The 22,734-nt window shown below is 47.6% G+C and overlaps 1 protein-coding gene across 1 annotated transcript in view; it reads right to left on the bottom strand.

Annotated features, from left to right (window-relative positions):
* The window catches only part of TGM3 (transglutaminase 3), a 41,081-nt gene that overhangs the window by 12,731 nt on the left and 5,616 nt on the right, over positions 1-22,734 (bottom strand). Inside the window, exons 2-8 of the mRNA XM_032351220.1 lie at positions 17,864-18,037; positions 17,269-17,511; positions 16,521-16,639; positions 15,029-15,157; positions 12,257-12,434; positions 12,020-12,155; positions 2,189-2,292 (exon numbers count right to left, since the gene is read on the bottom strand). Coding sequence (XP_032207111.1) covers positions 2,189-2,292; positions 12,020-12,155; positions 12,257-12,434; positions 15,029-15,157; positions 16,521-16,639; positions 17,269-17,511; positions 17,864-18,037 — 1,083 coding nt within the window. The remainder of the gene's footprint in view (positions 1-2,188; positions 2,293-12,019; positions 12,156-12,256; positions 12,435-15,028; positions 15,158-16,520; positions 16,640-17,268; positions 17,512-17,863; positions 18,038-22,734) is intronic.

Here is a 22,734-nt window from a genome sequence, read left to right as displayed (position 1 = left end):
CATGTGGTGGATGCTGACCCGCTGCCCTTGGGCTGTCTCCTTCCTACCGCTTGTGCTCATGGCTGCCTCTTTTCTACCCCCGCAAATCCTCCTTCCCAACTCCTCACTCCCAACTCCTGGAAGAATTCCTTACACCCAACCCATAGGAATCTTGCTCCTCTGAGCTCCCAGCCCTGCCTATCACCTTCCTCTTCCAGCACTGGGCACAGGCAAGGTCGGATAGATGGATAGAGATGTAGCTAGATATGTAGATGTAGAAATAGAGACTAGAGAGTGTCATTCACCAAGTGCCCAGCTGAATAAAGCAAGGTGTGGCAGAATAGAAAGAAGGGGATTATTCTATTTGTGTTTACAAGACAAAGAGACAAAAAAGACACGAATCAGGTGCCTGAGTGGCTCAGTTGGTTAAACATTTGACTCTTGATTTTGGCTCAGGTCATGATGTCGGGGTCCTGAGATGGAACCTCATGTCAGATTCCGTGCTGAGTGTGAAGCCTACTTAAGATTCTCCCTCTCCCCTGTTACCTCTCTCTAAAAATAAAACAAAATCTTCTAAAAAACAAACCAAAAAAACCCCACATACAGGTACTTTTATATGTCTGGAAGAGTGACTTTCAACTTTTTTTTTTTTTTTTTTTAAACCGTGATCTCTAGGTCACAGGACATAGATGGTCCTGAGACAAAAGTTTTACAGGACAAGACTTGTTCTTACTATGTCCAATGCATTCTGATAGTTTTTTCTTTTCCTAATAGTGTTTTTCTTTTTCTATCCCCCTACCTTTCTATGCCATTCTGCTTCATTTCTTTCTTTTGTTTCTAAAGATTTATTTATTTATTTATCTTAAAGATTTTATTTATTTATTTGAGAGAGAGAGACAGAAATAGCAGGAGAGAGCAGGGGTTGGGAGGAGAAGGAGAGGCAGGCTGCCAGATGCAGGGCTCGATTCCAGGACTCTGGGATCAGGACCTGAGCTGAAGGCAGACATTCAACTGACTGAGCCACCCAAGTAAGTATCCCTAAAAGACTTAGTTTTAAGTAATTTCCACACCGAGTGTGGGGCTCAAAGTCACAACCTGAGATCAAGAGTCACATGCTCCACCCACTGAGCCAGCCAGGGGCCCCTACTTTACTTCATTTCTGAAAATGATTATCACAACCCACTAACTTGCTTTTATAACCATTAATGGATCACGGTCAGAAGTGTGAAATACAGAGGCCTGGAAAATATCCGGAAGGTTACCTCCCACTCCAAATCCAGTAATGCTTATTGCATTTGGTAGAGGGGCTGGGTTAGGGGAGGGAGGTATAACTTAGTTTTTATTGTGAATCCTTTTAGAATGGTTTGAAATTTTTCTAACCATGGACACATGTTACTTTTATAATCAATTGTTTTAAAAAGTAGGCCCCACACCCAGGGTGGAGCCCAACGTGGGGCTTGAACTCACGGCCCTGAAATCAAGACCTGAGCTGAAATCAAAAGTCGGACGCTTCACTAACTGAGCCGCCCAGGTGACCCATGATATATGTATATTTTTTTAATATGAGAAAAACAATTCAAAATGAAGGTAGTAAATAAGAGATGCCCTGGAGGCCACAAGAGGGTGAAGAAATATTCCTGGAGGGTCTGGGACCCAAGCTTGGAAGCGAGTGGCCAGAAGTGGGAGCAGAAGCCCTGGGACCAGGGACAGGGATGGGACCAGACTGTAGGAAGAAGAATTTGGTTTGGTAGAGGGACGCTGTGGAGGGGATGGAGGTGCTGGGGGTCGTGATCGTGGAGACCTCCAGCCGAGCTGGGGAATTTGGGCTAAATCCCTGGGGCAACAGGGGCCAGATGGTTTCTGTGCTGGGAGACATAGGTTACTAGAGGCTGTGTGGGGAAATCACTGTTGGCAGAACGTGGGTTCTTTCCCTTGCTGCCTGGCACGTGCCAGGGCCTCCACAGCATTGACAACAGTCATGTGGGCGCGGGGAAGCCACTCATTTAAATAGCAGCCTGAGCCAGGCAAAATTAGGATGGGAAGTCTTCTCTGAAAAATATTTTTGGTTTAATTCCATCGTGCCTTCCAGGGATGGAGAGCCCTCAGAGGCTTTCTGCTGCTGTCTACCCCTGTGAAGAATCGAGAGGCCAGGACAGAGAGTGAAACCCAGAGAAGGGGGTGATGACCAGTAGGGCCGGAAGAGGGTTACCTTGGCTCCTCTCCTGGGGGGTGGCATCCAGAACCTGCCATCCGTTGTACGATGGGCCCAGGTCAGTTCGCACAAACCAGCCTTCGTTCCAGACGTGGAAATTCCTGCAGAGGGAAACACAGACTGCAGGGTTTGCCCAGGGCCACGCAGCCGGAGGTGACAAAATACCATGTCTCTGGTGGGACAGCCCAGTGCCTCCTCCTCATTGAGTGAGTCTTCTCTGCCCCAGCTATTGGACTAAACTCTGCCCAGCACTGCCTCTCGCAAGCCCTCACAGCACTATGAAACAGGTGCCATTTTTTTTCCTGCTGATCTCATAAAAGGAGAAACCAAGGCTCAGAGAAGTTAAGCAGCTTACGACAGCAGAGTCAAAGTTTGGACTCAGGTATGCCTAACCCCCAAACCTGGGTCCTAGACCACGATTTTCTACTGCCCTTCTGAGGAGCGGAATGGTTCTAGGTGAGAGCCAATACCCAAGTGGGCAACCCCACGGTGCTTTCTCGTGTGGGCCCTGCTGGAGTACACGTCTGTGTCTCCTGTTGGCTGAGAATGGATGGGGTTGCGGAGAGAGGGACAGCTCTGGCTAAGAGCCACATGCTGCTGGGCTGAGGTCTGGATCGAAGAATGATATACGCCAGTCCTAAAAATGCTCTTCATCAAAGGCATCCCCTCATCTCCCAATCTCTATGTCTTGGTCACGACTCTAGAGATAGCCAATTAGCTGGTCTTAATCACTCCATCCCGTGGTTCCGTCCTCTCCCGTCTGGTCCTCCTCTCCACACCCAATGCAACTGCATTCGTTTGATTCTGGGAGTTTTGATCCAACCAGAAGCTGTAAGTCTGACATGAATGCAAGTTCCATCCAACTTGAAAACAGATTTTTTAATACACAGGAGGTGGAGAAGATAGTTTAGTGCAGAGTACCAACTCAGAAGCCATGAAGAAAATGACAGATAAATGTGGCGAGGTAAAAATATTAAACTTGCCTATACCAACCAGCCAAACAAACTGTAATTCTGTTTCCTGCATGGCAGAGTGGGCTCATAACAGATGGTCCCTTCTGCTGGTAACAGTAAACTCCAAAACAAAACAAAACAAAACAAAACAAAACACAAAAGAACAAGACAACTACTTGAGAGTGAACAAAACAGAAGGATTTTGGAAAGGAGTCAAAACTTGAAGGAAGGAGTCAGCATGGGGTAAATTGCAACTTTGGATGACTTGGCCTTAAGGACAGGCCACAGCTGGGGTGAAGGGCAAGGCAGTAAAAATTGTTACAGACAACCCACATTTTTCTGACCTGAGGAGCCAATAAATAGTCTGAGTCCACCTGGGCCACTAGAGTGTGAGGGGGAAGCTCTGGAAAGGAAGGGGTCAGAGAAAAAAGATCCCAGGTTAGTTCATAAACCCTGCCCAAGCCTCTGAGCAGCTCTGACCCATGCATGTATGCAGACAAGAAGTCTGGCTGACGATTGAAGAATTGAGCTGAGATTTGAGTCTTTGCTGCCGCAAGTGCCACGGCGCTTGCCGTCTGGGTCCACCCCCAGGCAGGCTGCTGAAATACACTGACAGAATCCCGACTTAGCCAATGCCCAGGATACAGACCCAGATGACTCAGCACATGAAGAACCAGAAAAACGGCATCCATCCTTCAAGGGAATAGACAATCAACAGAGTAACCTTAAAATAGTGCGTATGCCAGAATGACTGGACACGGACTTGAAAGCAGCTATTATAATGAAGTTCCATGAAATAAAGGAAAACAGGTCAACAACAAGTGAAAAGAAAGGGACTCTTAGCAGAGCGAGAGAAAAGATGAAAAAAGAACCAAATACAAACTTACAACTGGAGAAAAAGACCCACCTTCAATGAAATAATTCGGTGACTGGGCTTAGAATCAAGAGCACAGAGGAAAAGATCTGTCAGCTTGAAGACAGACCAGTAGAAATTGCCCAAACTGAAGAAGAAAGAGAAAAAAGATTGAAAAAAAAATCAATAAAATGAGGGAGATATATAACGTATGTATAGACAGATTTACTGTAATTAATATTATAAAGTACTTACAAATCAACAAGAAAAACACACAAAAGAACAAGTGAAATACACCAATAAAGGATGATGGGCAGGCACTTTTTTATAAGAAATACAAGTGATCACTGAACACAGGAAACTAGTTTTAATCTCACTACAGTGAAAAGAAAATTAAAGTGACAAAGAGGTACCATGACCCTCATAAGATGACAATGATGAAAACCCAGGATGACACACAGGATTCTGTAATACTCATTTCTAGCTGTGGGAGAACAAGCACAGTCAGAGCCCACTGGTGGAACTTGAAATTGGTATGATATTTATGGAGGGCCATTTGGCAATAGGTATGATAAACCTTTAAAAATCCACGTGCCCACTTAGCTGGTAATTCCACTCTAGGAATTTCTCCTATAAAAGAATCCCCATGAGAATACACAGGTATACAGGGGAAGATGTTCACTGTAGCATTGTTTGTAAGAGCAAAAACAGTGGAGGAAAAATCCAACATTAAGGAAATTCTCTGCAGACTATGGCGCAGTCATGCGATCGTGTATTCTAAAGCTGTCCAAAAGAATGCCTAAAACCAATCCAGCACTTTCATGAAAGATGGCTACAGTGTATCAAGTAAGAAATGGCGCAGGGTCCATGATTTCAACCACCAAATGATACCATCTCTCTAAATTTTTATCTATTGACGTAGAAAGATATAAGAAATCATACAATGAGGGGGTGCCTCGGTGGCTCAGTCGGTTAAGCCACTGCCTTCGGCTCAGGTCATGACCCTGGAGTTCTGGGATCGAGTCCCATATCAGGCTTCCCCTGCTCTGCAGGGACCCTGCTTCTCCTTCTCCCTCTGCCTCTCCCCCTGCTTGTGCTCTCTGTCTCTCTGTTAAATAAATAAATAAAATCTTTTAAAAAAATAATAAAATAGACTTGTTTAACTTGAGCCTATTTGGGTAACTCAACACACATACATCTAATGTGTGTGACTATAAATGGAATGAAATGTCCAGGAGGATCTGTCTCAAAATGTTATTCATATTTTTCTCTGGATAGTTATATTATTAATGACTCTTCTAATTTATTTATTTATTGTTATTATTATTTTTAAAGATTTTTTTGAGAAAGCGAGAGCACACAAGTGAGTGAGCGGGGAGAGAAGCAGGAGACTCTTCAAACAGACTCTGTGTTGAACACGGAGCCCGCTGTGGGTCTTGATCCCACGACCCCACGATCAAGACCTGAGCTGAAACCAAGAGTTGGGCGCTTAACTGACTGTGCCACCCAGGCACCCCAACTTTTTATTATTTTGTAACCAGGAAAAGTGTATTTTCATTTTGCAGGTTTGGAGGAGACTTCCTGGGGGGCCAGACTATGTACATGGGGGAGTGGTATGCTCTGCACCTATTGGAGGAGTTGGAAGTGCCCTGTAAGTATTTACAGGGTGCAAAAGGAGCCTGCTAGTTCTTCAGGGAACAAGGGGAGATATAAAAACTCAGCTCCAAAACAAGGCAGAAGGAGATAAGAGCCTAAGGGGTGAACAGATGATTAAGAATAATACCAACCAACAATATTCATGGAGAAAAAGAATACTCTTATTTACTACTGCAGTGAAACAAAGGTCACACAATCTTTCTGGAAGGAAACAGGAAGAGATGTCATAAACCTTTAAAGCGGTCATTCTCTTTAATGAGGGACAAACCATTTCTAGCAATCTTTCTTACAGGACTAATCACAGATGTGTTCAAGGTTTACATAGAAGAATGCCAAGTCCTGTGTTATATATAACAGGGTAAAAAGAAGGGACATAAGTAACCTGGGGAATGGTAATAAGAACAGTAGGAAAATAAATAATGGTTCAACCATACAAGAGAATACAGTGCACTTAAAATCTTATTTTTGATGATTATTTAATGACATAGGGAAATATGCTCAAAAATACAGCGTTTCATCAAAAACACGTGATTTAAAACTGCAAAGTTGGTTTCCAGGTGTGGGGAAAAGCAGGATGCACCTATTGTATGTTCTGTTTTGTACTCATGCCTTGTAAAACGTATAATCCCGATTCCATAAAAGACAGCAACTGATGGAAGAAAGAGTTGCTGGAAAATGATCAAATATTAAAAGTATGTGAACAATAGGATTCCAGATGACTTTTACTGCTTTATCCTGAAATTTCCTATAATTGTGCGGTGGGGGAAGGTCATGATAAAAATGATCGCTAGCGGGGGTGCCTAGGTGGCTCAGTCGGTTAAGCATTGCACTCTTGATTTGGGCTCAGATTTTGGGGTGGTGAAATGGAGCCCGGCATTGGGCTCTGCGCTGGGCATGGACCCTGCTTAAGATTCTTCTCCCTCATCCTCTGCCCCTCCCCACAACCGCCACTTGTGTGTGCTCTCTCTCTTAAAAACTATCCCTAGGAAGACCCTCAAAATGTCTTTTTTTTTTTTTTTTGAATGGGCTTTCATAGTCAGTAAGAATTCACCCAGAAGAAAGCATGGAGTGTGTGAGACAGTGATCAGGAGACAAGACAGGGATGAGAAAGCAGTTTTGTGTTCATCTGGTTCCTGTCAGAGAACCCTAGGGGAAGGGTGGGTTGGTTAAAAAAAAAAAAAAAAACTGGTGAGTAGCTGTGTTTTACTACTTATCTGCAAGGCAAGAATTTAAGAAGGCACAGATAACAGATACATCCTGGTCCCTCCCTCATTAGGAAGCCAGCACTTTACTCATGGTTATGTGGAATGCAGGTACCCTTCTTCTTCTTCTTTTTTTTTAAAAAGATTTTTATTTATTTATTTATTTGACAGAGATCATAAGTAGGCAGAGAGGCAGGCAGAGAGAGGAAGGGAAGCAGGCTCCCCACTGAGCAGAGAGCCTGATGCAGGGCTCAATCCCGATAACCTGAGCCGAAGGCAGAAACTTTAACCCACTGAGCCACCCAGGCAACCCATGCGTGTACCTTTCAAATGTCCAAGGGCTCCACCGTGGAAATTCTGTTTCTGATCGTATGTTTCTGATTGTGTGCTGTGCTCTCTCCCACCTCCTAACCTTGAGTTCTGTTTCCTTCTTGAGGGGTTTCAGGAGGAGGAGCTCAAGGAAAGGACACACTATAGGTATCAGAACTATCTGAGACATTTACTAAAAGATGTGGATTCCCCTATCTCCCTCCATCTAAGTCAATTCTGATGTAATTTTGGAAGGTTATAAGCCACTGCTCTAGAGACAGCATCGGAATTATGCTTACCTTTGAATTCATGGGGTCAGGAGACCCTGTCTAGAAAGGGACCTCCAAACTCCTACCTCTTCCATTGGCAGCCTTCCAGATGCAGCCCAGATATCACCTCCTCCAAACAGTCTTCTCCTGGTGTGCTGGGAGAATGCCAGCCATCTGTCCGTGCTATCTCTGAATCTTGCACATCACTTGGTTATTTCACTTTTTCTACTCCATAATCGTCTGTCTTGGGCAGCTGTAAGCTCCTCTAGCCCAGTTCCTGCATCTCCTCCCTCTTGGTGCCCAGGGCCCGGGGTGGGGTCTGGCATACGGTATATACTTAATCATGTTTTCTGCAGCCTGAGCCCTCTTGGAGCTGGTTTCCTTGCTGCAGGTCTGAGCGAGGTACACCGGGGCGTCTAAGTAGTAGTGGAGGCTGGTTGCCATGGAGAGATTGTATCAGGAGCCAGGAGCTCAGGCTGAGGCTTGGTTGCCAACAGCTCTTCCCCAGAACTAGCCAACCCCACCTCCCTAGGATGGGGTAGGGCGATCTCCATGTGCCTGCCACCTCAGAGCTATAGAATGTCTACAAGTAGAGTCAGCTCTATGACTCTAGAAATCAGGGAATTGAGTCAAATGAATTAAGAAAATAAGCCAGAAATGTCAAGGTAAAGATAGCTTTGGTCCTACTGTTTCACATCATTTGCTTCCTGCTCAGTGACTGATAAGGGCCTCAGAATTCTCCTCTACAGTGGCTCAGAAGGGACCGTGGAGAAGAAGCATCCCAGACTGAGGTTCCCACCCCCACCCCAAAGCAGCCTGCTTCTCAAGAAGCGAACACTCCAGAGGCTTGTACCACTTGAGCCAAACCACCGGCATGAGCAGAATGGTTAAGAAGAAAATGCACCCCAGTGAATTCAGTGAATGTGATTGAAAGAAAGAAGATCTAGAAGAAATTGCTGAGGTCCCCTGTTCTAGCCTTTCATTTTACAGATGGGAAACAGAGGCACAAAAAGTTAAGGAACTTACATAAAGTCAGACACTTATTAGAGAGCCTAAACGTCTCTCTTATTTCTCTCCAGGGCTTCGTTTTCTCGTTCATGAAATCATCAGGTACCCCCAATACCCCCACCACCAAGTCCTAAGATTGTCTGGTTTGGGAGAGTCTTGTTGGCAGGACTCCATGTTCTACTCCTAGCTTGGACACAAATTCACAGTTTGGCTTTGGGTAAGTCATTTCTCCTCACTGAGCATGTGAGGTAGTGTTTAGTCTTACAAGGAAGTGCCATCTGCGCCGAGGTGTGAACCAAAGAGCCTAGCTTCTCCATCTGCACGGGCTGGATGGCACCCAGCCTCACCACAGCTCTGGTTGGTGTCCAGCCAACCAGGAAAATCTCAAGGTAAGCAATGTTCGGTTGCTCAAGGTAACATTAATCAGGAATAATAACTACGTTCTCTGGCATCTCTCCGGTGCTTTATAGTTTACAAAGCTGCCTGGGTTCAAATCCCAGCTCCACTATTTGTTGGCTGTGTGCCCTTGGGTGAGTGACTCTGTGCCTCAGTTTCCTCAACTGTAAAATGGGGGTGATGATAATAGTGCCTATGTCATCATTTCTGGAGAGTAAGTGCCTGGTACATAGCAATTGCTCAGCGAACTATTTGCTGCTGCTGTTATTATCAAGAACTTTCAGATGCTTAACCTCACTTGATCCCTACTTTCTATGACTTTAGGCATCTCTGGGCAAGGTTTTAAAAGCTTCCAACATGTGCAACACAGAGAGATTCAGATCAAAGTGTTTCTGTCCAAATCTGAACTGTCCTTACAATAATAGATTGGGAAAGTCATTCCAGGCAGAGAATGGCTTGTGTTTTATCTCCCTCTGGGTGGGATCTATGCAGAAGGGACTGTATAGGTCCCTTGGGGAGGGTAGCTCCCATACAAAGAGGAGGGTGAGGATCCAAAAAAAAAAAAAAAAGCCAGTAAGAGACTTAAGTGAACCTAGTGCTGGGCCAACCCTTGTATTTCACTGATGGAGAAACCTGGAACCAGAAAGATGAGGTGACTTACACAAGCCCTAGAGCAAGATGGTAGTGGGGCCAGAACCAGGACTCAGGACTCCTCATTCCATCCAGTGCTGGTTCTCCAGCTGCAGCTGGAAAGTAGCAGGTTGGGGAGGGACCACTGGTTGCCACTGCTTTCACCAGGAAGGCTGGTGGAGGATGAGCAGGTAAGAAAGGAGGAGACTCCCAGCAAAAATCAGAGCTCTGGGGGCTCCTGGGTGGCTCAGATGATTAAGCGTCTGCCTTCAGTTCTGGTCATGATCTCCAAGTCCTGGGACTGAGCCCCCCCGTCAGGGCCCCAGCGTCTCGGGGAGTCTGCTTCACCCTCTCCCTCTGCCTCTCTCCCTGCTTGTATGCTCTCTCTCTCTCTCTTAAATGAATAAATAAAATCTAAAAAAAAAAAAAAAAAAAAGACAGTGGAAACACCGTGGAATGTCTCCACGGGCCCATACTTGTCCCAAGATAATTATATTTGGAACGAAATATAAAGCTAATGTGGGGTGGTAGTGTAAACCAGTAACCAAGACCTTTGGGTCCTAATTCCAAATTCAGCTTAAAAGCCCCATATTTCTGCTCCCAGGAAGCATTCCTTTGTGACTCCTTCGCTGAGCTCCCATGGGGCTTACTGTCTGATGCATCTCCCTGGTCGCTTGCTAAACAGCCTCTTCTAATAGCTTCCCCATCCCCTGTCTTCCAACAGCACTGGAATGCTTTCGGTAGAGGACTGACTCTCCAACTTTCTGGTCCCTCTGCGGATCGTAGCACAAAGGATAATCCCAGAAGGGTTACACCCAAAGGGACCTCCCTTCCCGAATGATGTTGGACCAATCATCTCCTCTTGCGAAGGAAACCAAGGCCAGGAATGGCATTGCCCCAGTGGTGAAAACAGATTGCATGGGATACGGGACACAACAACAAATGAAAAAACTAGGGAGGAGAAAAAAAAAATACTCATTCATGAGTAGCTGGGAAACAATATCTTGCTAACGCAGCAATATCATTTAGACAGTAAGTTATATATGTGCAGATCAGGAAAGAACATCCTGAAATAAGCCTTCTCTTCCTCATCACACCCTAGACGCCATGAGACCTTAGGTGAATTATGTGAGCCTTATTCTCCCTCGGAGGTGAGGGGACATTTATCTTACTCAGTCCCAGTGCTGGTGTGGGGCTGTTGTTGACTTGTTTTCACACTTGTTCCGTTCATCTTTCTTTTCCTTTGACTATATTCCACTGGTTACACTAAGCACATCGCAGTAAAGTTGGACCTCCTTCTTCTGGGAATATTAAGTACTAGGAACTATTTTACACAGACCATCTCAGAAATTGAACATCTGGAAATAAGATGGCATCTGCGATCAGGTTATGTAGCCCCATACGCATGTGAGTGATTGTGTGTGTATGGGGTGGGGGAGGGGATATCCTTGGAAATGGATTAAAAACAATAGATCATTGACATAGGCAAGAATTTCTCTGCATATATGGCACATAGTTATCTGTGTGTACATGCGGATACAGACATAATCATTTTCAGTTGCCACTTGGTAATGACTTGGCATATAGTATGATCTCAAATAGATGCAATGAATTTATTTTACATATGTGTATTACTATATGAAGTTATAGATATGTGTCTCTAAGTTTTATACAACCAATTTTCAGTTGCCACCCATTAGACGTTACATATATATATGGGTATAAAGATACAAGGGCACGTGCCATATTTATGGTTAGAAATATAGATGTTTGGGGCGCCTGGGTGGCTCAGTGGGTTAATGCCTCTGCCTTCGGCTCAGGTCATGATCCCCAGGTCCTGGGATCGAGCCCCACATCAGGCTCTCTGCTCAGCAGGGAGCCTGCTTCCCTTCCTCTCTCTCTGCCTGCCTCTCTGCCTACTTGTGATCTCTGTCTGTCAAATAAATAAATAAAATCTTTAAAAAAAAGAAATATAGATGTTCAATTACATATACGTATATATGTATATACATGTATATATGTTCAATATGTTCAATTATGTTCAGAGCTTCTTATTTTCAGTTGAAATCCAGAATAAACAGGCTTCTTACTCTATCAAATCAAGGTGCATAGAAACTACACATGCATAAGAGAAAATGCACTGCTTTCCTTTAAGCAAGTCTTTAAGTCCTAGGGGTTGCTGGAAATAAGATCAATTGACTTTTGGTACTGGCAAATCAAGAGTTTCAAAAGCTTCTAAAGTAGCTTAGGGTCTAGTTAACTCTCTAAAATCAGGCCAGTTGCACCTAGCCCATGAACCAATATTTTTCACGGGTATTAGACCCTTCATCTGAAAGCAAGACAGGGGACCCCAGACTTCACAGGGCCCTAGGGAGTGTTGTTTTGGATCTTAGGAGAGCGCTCATCAGCACTGCCAACATTCCCACTGGAAAGCTTGCGCTCACGTGTTACTTGCCTCCCAGCTCCTGTGTGAGCCGGGTGGCAGGACCTGGGGGAGGGGTGGAGGTAAGAAGCCGTTCAGGTTCAGTGTTCAGAACAGGTCAGCTACTCACCACACGCTGTCACTGCCTTTCTCTATGGGCCTCCCGTAGGGGTCATAATACACGTCCACACTGAGGTTTCGGTCTGTGTCATGGGCTGAGTTGAAGTTGGTGACCACTCGGGAGGGAATCCCAAAACACCTCAGCACTGCAAATCAAGGAGGGGTATGAGGACCCGGGCTGCAGTGGAAATGGCACGTTGGCCACGCCCCCCCTTCCTCTCCATGGTTGCCCACCGACCCCGAGTACCTGTGTTGAGGGTCCCAGCAAAGACCCAGCACTGGCCGTATCGGACGGGTCTGAAGCCCGATTTTTTCCACTCCTTGAGGATCTCCACACTGCCATTCCAGTTCCGTGGGTCCAGACCCCCCGTGTAGTTGCCACTCCAATTCCCGGAGATCACGCCATTGTCATCATTGCCATTGACCTGGGCAGGGGGAGCCCCAGATGCATCAGTGGTGAGTTCAGGGGACAAGGCAGGGAGATGAGGAAGGAAGCCAGGGAGATGTCAAGTGGATTTTCTGTGTCTTCCTGGGTGATTTGGGGATGATCACTGTGACAGAGATCCTCTTAGGGTCTGGAACACTTCCTTAGTTTAGAAGTGTTTTGTTTAACGGGCTGTGACGATTGCCCCTAACCCATCTATCAATCCCCTGAGCTGGCTCATGGGATAACCTGAGGCTCCACGGCTTGTTCAGTGGCTAGGCAGGGTCCAGACGCCAGCCTGCCCATGGTTTCTTGCCAGGACTCATGGCGGGGAGGGGGTCACTGATGTCTGACTTGGAAGCCCATGTTTTAAAACTCAATTTGGGGGTACTGGTCTTCTCTAAAAAGGTGCTTTAGAACTTCAGCGGCTAACTTCTTGGAATGCATAAAGATGGAATGTTGCTTTTCATTCATTCATTCATTCATTCATTCATTCATTGTCTCTCTCCCTCACTCATTCAACGGAAGGCCTGATTCCTGTATAAGCAGCACAGGCAGGATGCAGTGTGAACAGAGCCCCGGGTTAGGAATCGGGGGACCTGATTGTCTTTTAGAGATACATATTGTAATACTTACAGGTGAAATGATATCGTGCCTAGGATTTATCAACTACTCTATAAAGGAGTGGGTCAGACCTGAAACCACACTGGCCTTGAGGAGGGGACCACAAAAGCTGGTGGTGGGTAGCCGGGAGTTTGTTTTATCGTTTCCTCTACTTGTGTGAAGGTCTGAGCTTTGCCACAATAAAAAGTGAAAAGGGAAAGAAAGGAGAAACCAGGTTCTAAGCCCAACTCTGCTGCTCGTCAGCTGGGTGACGGTGGGCAGGTCAGTTCACCTCTCTGGGCCTCATGTTCCTTCCCATACAGGGAAAGTTAGAAACAAATGAGCTTCCAGGAGCCGAGCGTTCAGAGTTTAGGAAACTTGGACCAGCATTGATCCCAACCCTCCAGTGAGAGGCCTTGAGCCTCATTCCCTGCCTATGTTTGGCTCCCCAGGTGGCAAGGCCAATGAGAACAGAGTCTGGACACAGAAGGATCCTTGGCCAGCGCAGGCCAGGCCAGCCTTCCCCAGCCCCTCTGCGACAGGAGTGCGCTCCTCCCCCCACTTCCAGCAAGGCCTGGGCTCTAATCGCAGGATCAGGCAAGACAGGCCTTCTCCGAGATGGAAGATTATGTAGCCCATCCCATCTCCTGAGTCACAGGTGCTCCAGCCACCAAAGTGGTAATCGGCAGGGTCATCTCTGGCTGAAAGCTGAGACTTTCAAAGCCTGGTACAGGCCATAATTAGCTCAAGGCCCAGCCCGAGCAGGAGGCCTAGAGAGCGGGGCAGGGAGGTGTCGCTGAGGAACTTGGCACTGAGATAACATGGTTTGTCCGCAGGGTCAGAGTGAGTCAGCAGCTGCTGGAGCCGGCTGGCCTCCCCCACCCTCTCCCAAGCCCACGAGGCTCAGCCTCCCTTAACCTCAGCTTCAGCTCCCTCCCGCCCTTCCCAGGTCACTCCGTTTCCAAGGGTCAGCCCAGGCCCCACGTCCCTGGTTCCCTTGCCCGTTGCATCCGTGGTTCCACATGCCCTGGGGCTCCCCTTACTCCTTTCCTGCCAGCCCGGTGTCCGCCTCCGCTCTCACAGGAAGCCCCCTGCTTATTCAGCAGCTGGAAGATTGCTCTGATGTCTAGCAACCTAACTAGTTCGTGAACTCAGATAACGCTCCCACTTGAAAGGGAAAGAGACGGAGAAAGGCCTAGGCCACTAACGACAACAAAAAAGTTAAGACACATCCGGGCCATGAATTTCAGAGGTTTAAACTTCAAGAACCCTTCGACTTGTGGCATTTCCATTTATAACATTTGAGCAGGCGGAGACCACGTTTGGACCCTTCTGAGGGAGGCCTTGTCAACACACTGAGTAGCGAGAGAGACTCTTCCCAGCCCCAGCGTGTGTGTGTGTGTGTGTGTGTGTGTGTGTGTGTGTGTGTGTGTTTGGGGAGAGGGCAGGTCTCATGTGGAAGGACTGAGCCCCGGGCAGGCAGTTGGAGGACTTGTTCTGGTTTGGCTCAGAGGCTGTGGTTACAGCTGACCAGTCCCTTTATCTGCTTGGGTTTCCCCATCCAGGTGTTGAGTGCGGCTGCCCCAGCTGAAACCTGAGCCAAGTTGCTGTCGAGGGGAGGGATCAAAGCAAGGGAGGCTAATACCTGGGGCTCACTTGGGAGCTTACCCTCTTCCCCAGCAGGTCCAGCGATAGAGCAGAGTTTCAGCTTTGTGTCCTCCTAGCCTGGTGGACCCCAGAAGGGCAAGTTCCCTTTATGTCTGAGAAAGGCCTCAAGATAGAGAGGGCAGGACCTTGGAGCTGGGCAGACCCATGTGTCTGAGGCAAGTCCTTTAATTTAGAGGAGCCTCGTGCTCTGTGTGTGCAAAGTGGGACGGTCATGGCCACCAACTCTATTTTCTGAGGCTTCCATGAAAGGACATGACGTACCTAATCCAATGCTGAGTCCGATCTATGGCGACAACTGGTTGTTATGATTTTCCTATCACTTACCATTGCACTGAGCACTCGTCCGACGTACTTGGGGTCATTTCTGCGGGCCACGTCGGTAGCAGGGTCGCGGCGGAAGTTCAGGCTGTGATCCAGGATCGAGAGGCAGATGTTCAGAATGCCATCTTCGAACTGTTCAAAATGGGACATACGCGATGATGAAAGAAATGACAAGGAGTGTTGGCTAATTAAGGGTATGGAAGCTATGCGGCTGCGAACCACAGGAATGACCCCGGGGCCTTCTACTCTGGGGCCTCGGGGACAGTGAGTTCCCAAGGAGTAGCTGCCTCGCCCAGCCTCTAACCTACAAACCCAGCCAGAGCCCAGGCTATCCACCATGCTGAGGTGCCTAAATAAGACTTTCTCACTGTCATGGCCTTGGGAGCAAATCACTTAGCCTGCCTGGGCCTGGCTATATGTATATACAGAGGTTCAGGCCAATCTCATCTCAAAGTTTCCATCTGGCTCTGTGATCTTGAGCCTATTATTTAGGCTTCTGGGAAACTAATCATAAAGATAAAATATCCCACTGAAAGAAGATTTTTGAAGCAGTTTTCCCAAAATAAGACTTATTTTTAGTGTCTGCTTCTCAAAAGAAGAAGGCCACGTTTCTCTTGCCTCAGGGTCTTTGTGTATGCTGTTCCTTCAGCCTCCAGTGCTTTCCCCCAAGTCATCTATCTAGCTTCCTTGCCTCCTTCAGGTTTCCGATTAAATGTTTCTTCCTCAGAGAGGCTTTTCCAGACCATGCCATCAAAATCAGCCTCCCTTCCACCCCGAGGTACATTGCATGCCCTAATGCATTTTTTTCCCCTTTTTTCCTCCTTCCAATGAAACTTGGCCCCAAAACTCCTATATATAAAATATACAGCTGACTTGCCATGGTTGACTACAGAATGGGAACTGGAGGCCCATGCCCTGTCCACCCCCTCCTGGATAGGCAAGGCACCCCACCCACTCTCATGTCTCCATTTATATGCTGGAAAGAAGGAGAGGTGGGGGGAATCCCTGAATGTTTTCTAGGAGCTCTGTGGACTCAGATGGGGGAGGGGTGTGCATCACAGTAACAAACGACAAAGACGCTATGGCTTTGAGAGGCCAAATCCTCCCACCAAGGACATTCTGTCGTACTCTTACATGGAATGAATAACAGAAAGTACACTCTTATTCCAAGTGCCTCTTTTGGCCTTATCCTCATCTGTGAATCATGGCACCAGTAAAACCTCATTGTATTGATTTAGCTATGTTGTTTGTTTTGCCCACTAGAGGGTGAGCCCCTCAAAGAGAGAAAATGTGTCTTAACAGTCTTCTGTGTGCAGAGGTGTGCAGCTGAGGCCGGGTGCATAGTAGGTGCTCAGCAAACGTCTTCTGAATGAGTAAGTGAATGCATAGAAGGGCAAGCACATAGAGTTGGGAACTTTCACCTCCCTGCAGGGAGAGCCACAGAGATTCCTGGGTTATAGGAACAGCAGCCCCCGCCTCCTTATGATGACTTTACCTGTCCAAAGTTCCAGCCAACCATGCCGATTCGATTCGTGCTCCCCACATAGATGATGCCTGCATCTTCCTGGACGTACTCCTCTCTCTCAGCATGGTTACTCATAAAGACACCATCCTCTGTTTGATACAAGAATCAGATGTCACGAACTAGAATCTTACAGAGGACCCTAGGGACCAGTCCTCCGCCCATTCCAGAGTACCGGCTTAGCGGCTTGAGCAACCACACCTACAGCCCTTCCCTCAACCTCCATTAAGGAATGAAGCCTTGAACTCTAATGCTTCCAACTCATATTATGGCAACTATGAACTTGAAAGAGAAGCCGGGATGACCTGAGGGTCTGAAAATGAGACCCTAGGAAGGAGATACTTGCTCCTTGAGGCAAGAAGCTGTCTCCATGCCGTAGAATTGTACTGTGGTCATTGTCCCTTATAGTTATACTCCATTACGCACTTTGTAAAAGCTCATGAGATCGCCACAATAGCCCCAGAGGAAACAGCAGGGTTTCCATGAAATGGTAAGGAATATGAAGCTCAGAAGGACAGACTGACTGCCCAGACTTACAGAGCTGGTTAGGATGCAGAGCTGGGACTCAGATCTATGGCTTCTGACTCCTGGTGTCTATACCCTTTCCATAGACCACGAACTTCCCCTAATCAAACTTGAGCCTGGAAAAATCCTTCTCCCAGCTCCTTTCCATCGGTACCTCTTAGCTGATGGCCATGAGAGTGGTTGGTTTGGTCCCTACCTGGCAACCAGGGGTTAAAGAGCAATATGAACGTCCCAAGTTTCAGAACGAAGTCTTTGCCCTGGGAGGAGATCTGAGTGCTCAGTGTGTACCAGCCTACGGGCGCGTTGGCAGGACTGGAGATGGAGATGGTCAGGATGTTGTCTTGTTTGGACACGAGCTGGGCACTCCAGCCCCCACGACTTGTCCCACTGGAGAGTGGAAAGACAGCCTTTGTCCTGGCCGACTCTGAGGGGTAAGGCCCTGTAAAAGAAGACAGAGGACAATGGGAACCAGGGAGTGCCAGCCAGACCGTGGAGAGAGATCAGATTCCAGTAAAACTACAGGGATGCTCTGGGGGGACATCATCCACAGAAGCACAACATGATGACCTTGGAAACGACTGGAGAGACCAGGTAGGCCAAATCTCTCTGGACTTAAAGAATAGGAGTCTCAGGCTCATCGACAGGCAGAAATTCGCCCAAGGTCACACAAATCCATGGAAGGGCTGGGTTGGAGCCCAGAGCCCAGTGGTCCCAATGTCATACAACTGCCCCATGGAGACACAGCCCCAAGGGCTGCTCAGGTGTGTCTTGGGGGAGTGGTGAGAAGATACCTGTGGAGGTGATGAAAGCCAGGCTTTCTCCATCGCCAAGACTTCGGTTCAAGTTCAATGAGAAACTGAAGGGTTGGCCTCTCCGTAAGATGAGCTCCCGGCTGGAGAACCTGTCTGTGTGATGCGCCCGCCGGTTGGAGGTCCCCTGCCAGTTGACATTCTGTGGTTCTAAAGCTGTAAGACAGAAGGGGAACCTGAGGTCCTGGAAGGCAAGGGAGGGTGGTGCGGGGAAAGGTGGACGTTACCCAAAGGACAGCTTTTGGGTGGGGCTTGTTGGGGAAGAGCCAGACTTCTAGGAAGAAGCACGCTACCATTCAGAGACCTTGACTGAGCATAGCAAGCATTCCATAACCTATTCCCCATGCTGCCCTTCCAGGCAGCTCATCCTCTGCACACACTACCGCTGAGACTCTCTTCCCCTCCTCTTGGTCACCTGTTACTTGGCCCTTAAGGTCCTAAGGCCACGTGCTCAGCATAGCTTCACCCAACCAGCCAGGAGAACCATGCAACCAGCTCTGTGTCAGCACATTCTGTTGCCCCAGCATCATTACTGGGAGGGTGGGGGGCAGTGCTCAGACAGACCCGGCAGGAGGCTATGTCTCCCAAATCCATCACCCACCAAGGGAAAAGCTTGCTTGCTTTTTTCCTTTGCACCTTCCTGGACACCAAGTGTTTCTCCAACATCCAGCAAACATTTACTCGTGTATTCCTTACTTTCTCTAGATGTGCATCCCCTGGATGTCGGGTGGGCCTCAGCTGCTGGCTGGGGAGGATGGCATGATCCCGAGGAGCATTTCTAGGCCTAGCGGTCGGGTGATCACTGGCCTGGAGGGTACTTTCAACTGCTCACTTGCAAGAGCGGTTTACAGGAACCAGCCAAAGGCTCGTGAGATCTCTGGATAAGACCCCGAGGACAAACACCTCGAACCCCCCTCCCCAGTCCCAGATTCATCTTATATGATTGTGGAGCTAAACTGAGAAGGTCTAGGACAGAGGCCATGATGTATAAGGAGGGTAGCTTAGTTAAACCTTCCGAGAAATGTTATTCCTTCAAGTTGCATTTGAGATGGTCTATCACCCATTCCTCTGCAAATCCATCTGGTTTCTAGCTTTGTGATGGGAATGTAGTGACGCGTCCCAGTGCTAGGCACAACTTTTTTTTTTTTTTTTAATGTGTCTGTCTGGCTCCATCAGAATGTGCTTTCTTTCTTTCTTTCTTTCTTTCTTTCTTTCTTTCTTTCTTTTTTTTTTTTTTTTAAGATTTATTTATTTATTTACTTGACAGACAGAGATCACAAGTAGGCAAAGAGGCAGGCAGAGAGAGAGGAGGAAGCAGGCTCCCCGCTGAGCAGAGAGCCCGATGTGGGATTCGATCCCAGGACACTGGGATCACAACCTGAGTGGAAGGCAGAGGCTTTAACCCATTGAGCCACCCAGGCTCCCCCAGAATGTGCCTTCTTGATCCTCATATTCTGGTGCCTAGCAAATTGCTCGATTGTGTTCAGACAAGTAGATAGACCAATGGATGAAAGAATAAATGAAGAAATAGAGACTCATCATGTGATGGCCATCATGTCTACAGCTCAAAATTTAGTCCATAAGCAAAGGTGAGTATGAGGCATTCGTTCAATAAATACGTAGACAGTTAATCTCTTATTTGTAGGACACTACATTAGATGCAATGTGGGAAGTGTAAAAATGTATGAAAAGTGGTTTTAACCCTCAAAGAGCTTCAGCCATGAGTAAGGCAAGCACAAGTGGGAATGAATGATGTAATGTGGCTAAGTCCACTGTCCCTCAGTGAAAGGTGTCAAGGAAATGCAACCAGAAAAGAATCCCTTTCAGTTGTAGGGATCAGAAAAAGTTTCACTGAAAATGTTGGGTCTTGAAGAGACCAGCAGGCTGTATCCCAGAGGATAGGGAGAGAATCCCAAGGCAGGACAAGCAGGCGTGTTGTTTGGCTAGTGCAGAGGCTCTGCACGCAAGAGAAAGGTGAGATGAGAGAGAGTGGGGCTCCAGGGCAGGCCAGGGGCTGGGGGCTCCCACCCAAGCAGCCGGAGAGATGGGCAGAGGCTCCTCAGAGATACTCTCTTAAATGAAATGTAGACTGTCTGGGGTGGTGAGCCAAAGACTGGTGCTGGATACAGGGTTCAGGAAATGATCTTGCCACTGGCTCAGTGTACGAAAGATTCATTCATTCATTCATTCCATCCATCTGCCATTCATTCATTCAACAGATAAGCATTGAAAGAATAAAGTGATAAGCTTTTGCACAGGTTCAGGGTAATGAAAACATTCATGTAATCAACAATTATATATTGAATAAAGGGAAGGGCAGAGGGAGAACAGAAAGATGAACTTTCCTCTACATAAATATTGAATGGTGACAGCCCAGACCTGAGACACTCTATATATGCCCATATAAACAGACAAACCAAGCTCCACATGACTTGTGTAGAGCTAGCTTGTTAGCTGCTTGGTCTTTCTAGGGCAAAGGTCCCATCCTTTAAAACCCCTGTTTCCTACCAACTTGCTCACTACCTACTGCACATCCCTGCCAGTTGCGATCTGGTAGAGCTTAACTCTCTGTCTTGTTTTAGAAAAAAGAAGAGCTCTAAGGAACATGTAGCCTCAGATCGTTTGAGTCTCCAGAGATTCCTCACCCCCTTCCCAAATCCAAAAGGAAGCGTGCCTTTCTCCCCTATGTGAAGCTCGCTACTTTAGATTTTAAAGATTTTATTTATTTATTTGTCAGAGAGAGAGCGAGCGAGAGCAAGCACAGGCAGACAGAGTGGAAGGCAGAGTCAGAGGGAGAAACAGGCTCCCCGCGGAGCAAGGAGCCCGATGCGGGACTTGATCCCAGGATGCTGGGATCATGACCTGAGCCGAAGGCAGCTGCTTAACCAACTGAGCCACCCAGGCATCCCGACCATGAACTTTTTTTGAGAACAGAAGGTATGTCCCCAGATAGCCCTCTGCCAAGCACAGGGGTAAGGAAAGCCAGGTTCCATGTCTGTAGCTGGCATCTGCCTCCCCTCCAACAAACCCACCTCCTTCTTTGGTCCACCAAGCGCTATGCACTATTTGCTGAGTCCCCAGTAGGGGCTTCTCCCTTTCTTTCCAAAAACCAATGGCTTGTTCATAGGGAACATGACAAAAGGCTGAGTCCCTGGAAGGAGATGGGGACTGTACATGCCCCAGTAGGTGAGGCCTTGCTCAGAGGGACTGTGATGGTCATCTCTGCATTTTCTGACCCCAAGCATCAGCCCTGGCACAAAGGAGCCAAGTTCCCCATGAGGGTGCTTGTGGGATACACGAAGCTTCTCTGAGCTGGGGGGTGAGCAGAACCCAGGTCTCGCCTTCGACATCAGTCTCCTGCATGTCAACTGCTATTAACAATATATGGAGTGCTTTGCATACATCGTGGCTGGAATCCTTATACAAACTGGAAACCGATGCTCAGGAGGAATCAATGTCTTAGCTGAGGTCGTATACCTCGGAATTGGCCAAGCCAGGTTCTGAACCCAGGTCTTACTGTCACTTGCCTGTTGCTGTAATCCCCAGTTCTCTGTCTGGAAAGGGGACCCATGTAGGACCTTCAGTCCAGAAGTTACCCACATGGTGAGCGGACCTCACTATGCATTATCCTCCCTGCTGCCATTTGTATTCAGACGAGGAGGAGCGAGGGAGCCCCTGGAAGAGAAATGTGTTCCAAAAGGGCATTCATTTTACATGGGAGGGGGATCAGAGGGGAGCAGCCTGTCCCTGCATCCCCAAGTGGGACGGGCAGGTTGAGGGCATGCTCATCAGCCCCTGGTGTGATTTCAGAAAACTTTCTCCACCCACAGCTGTCCTCTTCAGTCACTGTCCTATCTCTGAACCCCAGGATTGGCTCTGCAAGCCCCCAAATCACGGATCTGATGCTCCTGTCGGTGAATTTCCTAGTTTCCTTTGCTCTCCCCACCCTTCACCTCTTGACATAACACTAACCACAGCCCCCTCTGTCCGAGTGTCAGGGAAGGGATGAGTAGGGATGGACAGGGAGTGGGGGAGGACAGGAGAAGTAAGGTTCTTCTCGGATTTACAACCTCATGGACATTTTGGAGCCTCAGGACTATATTCTGCCCCAGTCTGGATGGAAGGAAGGGAGGAAGGGGAGTTGCATGACTCCTACAATTGACTTATGAACATGTACTCTTAAAAAACCTCAGAGGGAAAGGAACCTTGGAGATAGATCATATACTCACATCCTGATTCTGGATGTGAGCACATGGTGGCCCAGAGGGTGGCTTACCCACAATGGGGGGCCTCTGGGCTCTCATCCCAGTGTTTTTGCATTTCCATGCCACCTTCTCAAGTTACTGCTTAGCTCCAGGGTCAGGCCTGGGGCAATTTCTCCAGTTCTTTTCCCTGAGCATATCTGTGCCACCAGCAGAGATTACTAAGCATCTATCCTGATATTCCCTCGCCCCCTCCTTTTTTGGTAATAAAATCTCCCATATAACTGGGCACTACATTTCCCAGGTTCCCCTGCAGCTGGGGTGGTGGTGGTGGTGGTCATGTGAATGAGTTCCAGCCAATGACCTCTAGGCAGAAGCTATAGAGTGCCCGGAAACCTCCTTTTTTTTCTCCTTAATTGAGCTAAAATTCACAGCACATACAATTTACCATTTTAACCACTTTAAAGTGTACAGTTCAGTGGCGTGTGGTACGTTCACAATGTAAAACCATCGCCATGGTCTTGTTTTAGGTCTGCTTGTCACCCCCATTAGTAGTCATTCCCCATTCCCCCTTGGCAACCCTGCACCTGCTTTCCGTTTCCGCGGATCTGCCTATTCTGGACATCTCATATGGAAGGAACCACTCTGGTG

Source organism: Mustela erminea, chromosome 7 (assembly GCF_009829155.1).
Source record: "Mustela erminea isolate mMusErm1 chromosome 7, mMusErm1.Pri, whole genome shotgun sequence".
NCBI classification, from domain to species: domain Eukaryota; kingdom Metazoa; phylum Chordata; class Mammalia; order Carnivora; family Mustelidae; genus Mustela; species Mustela erminea.
The sequence above is the reverse complement of the archived record's forward strand: the minus strand, read 5'-3'. Positions and strand labels throughout refer to the sequence as shown.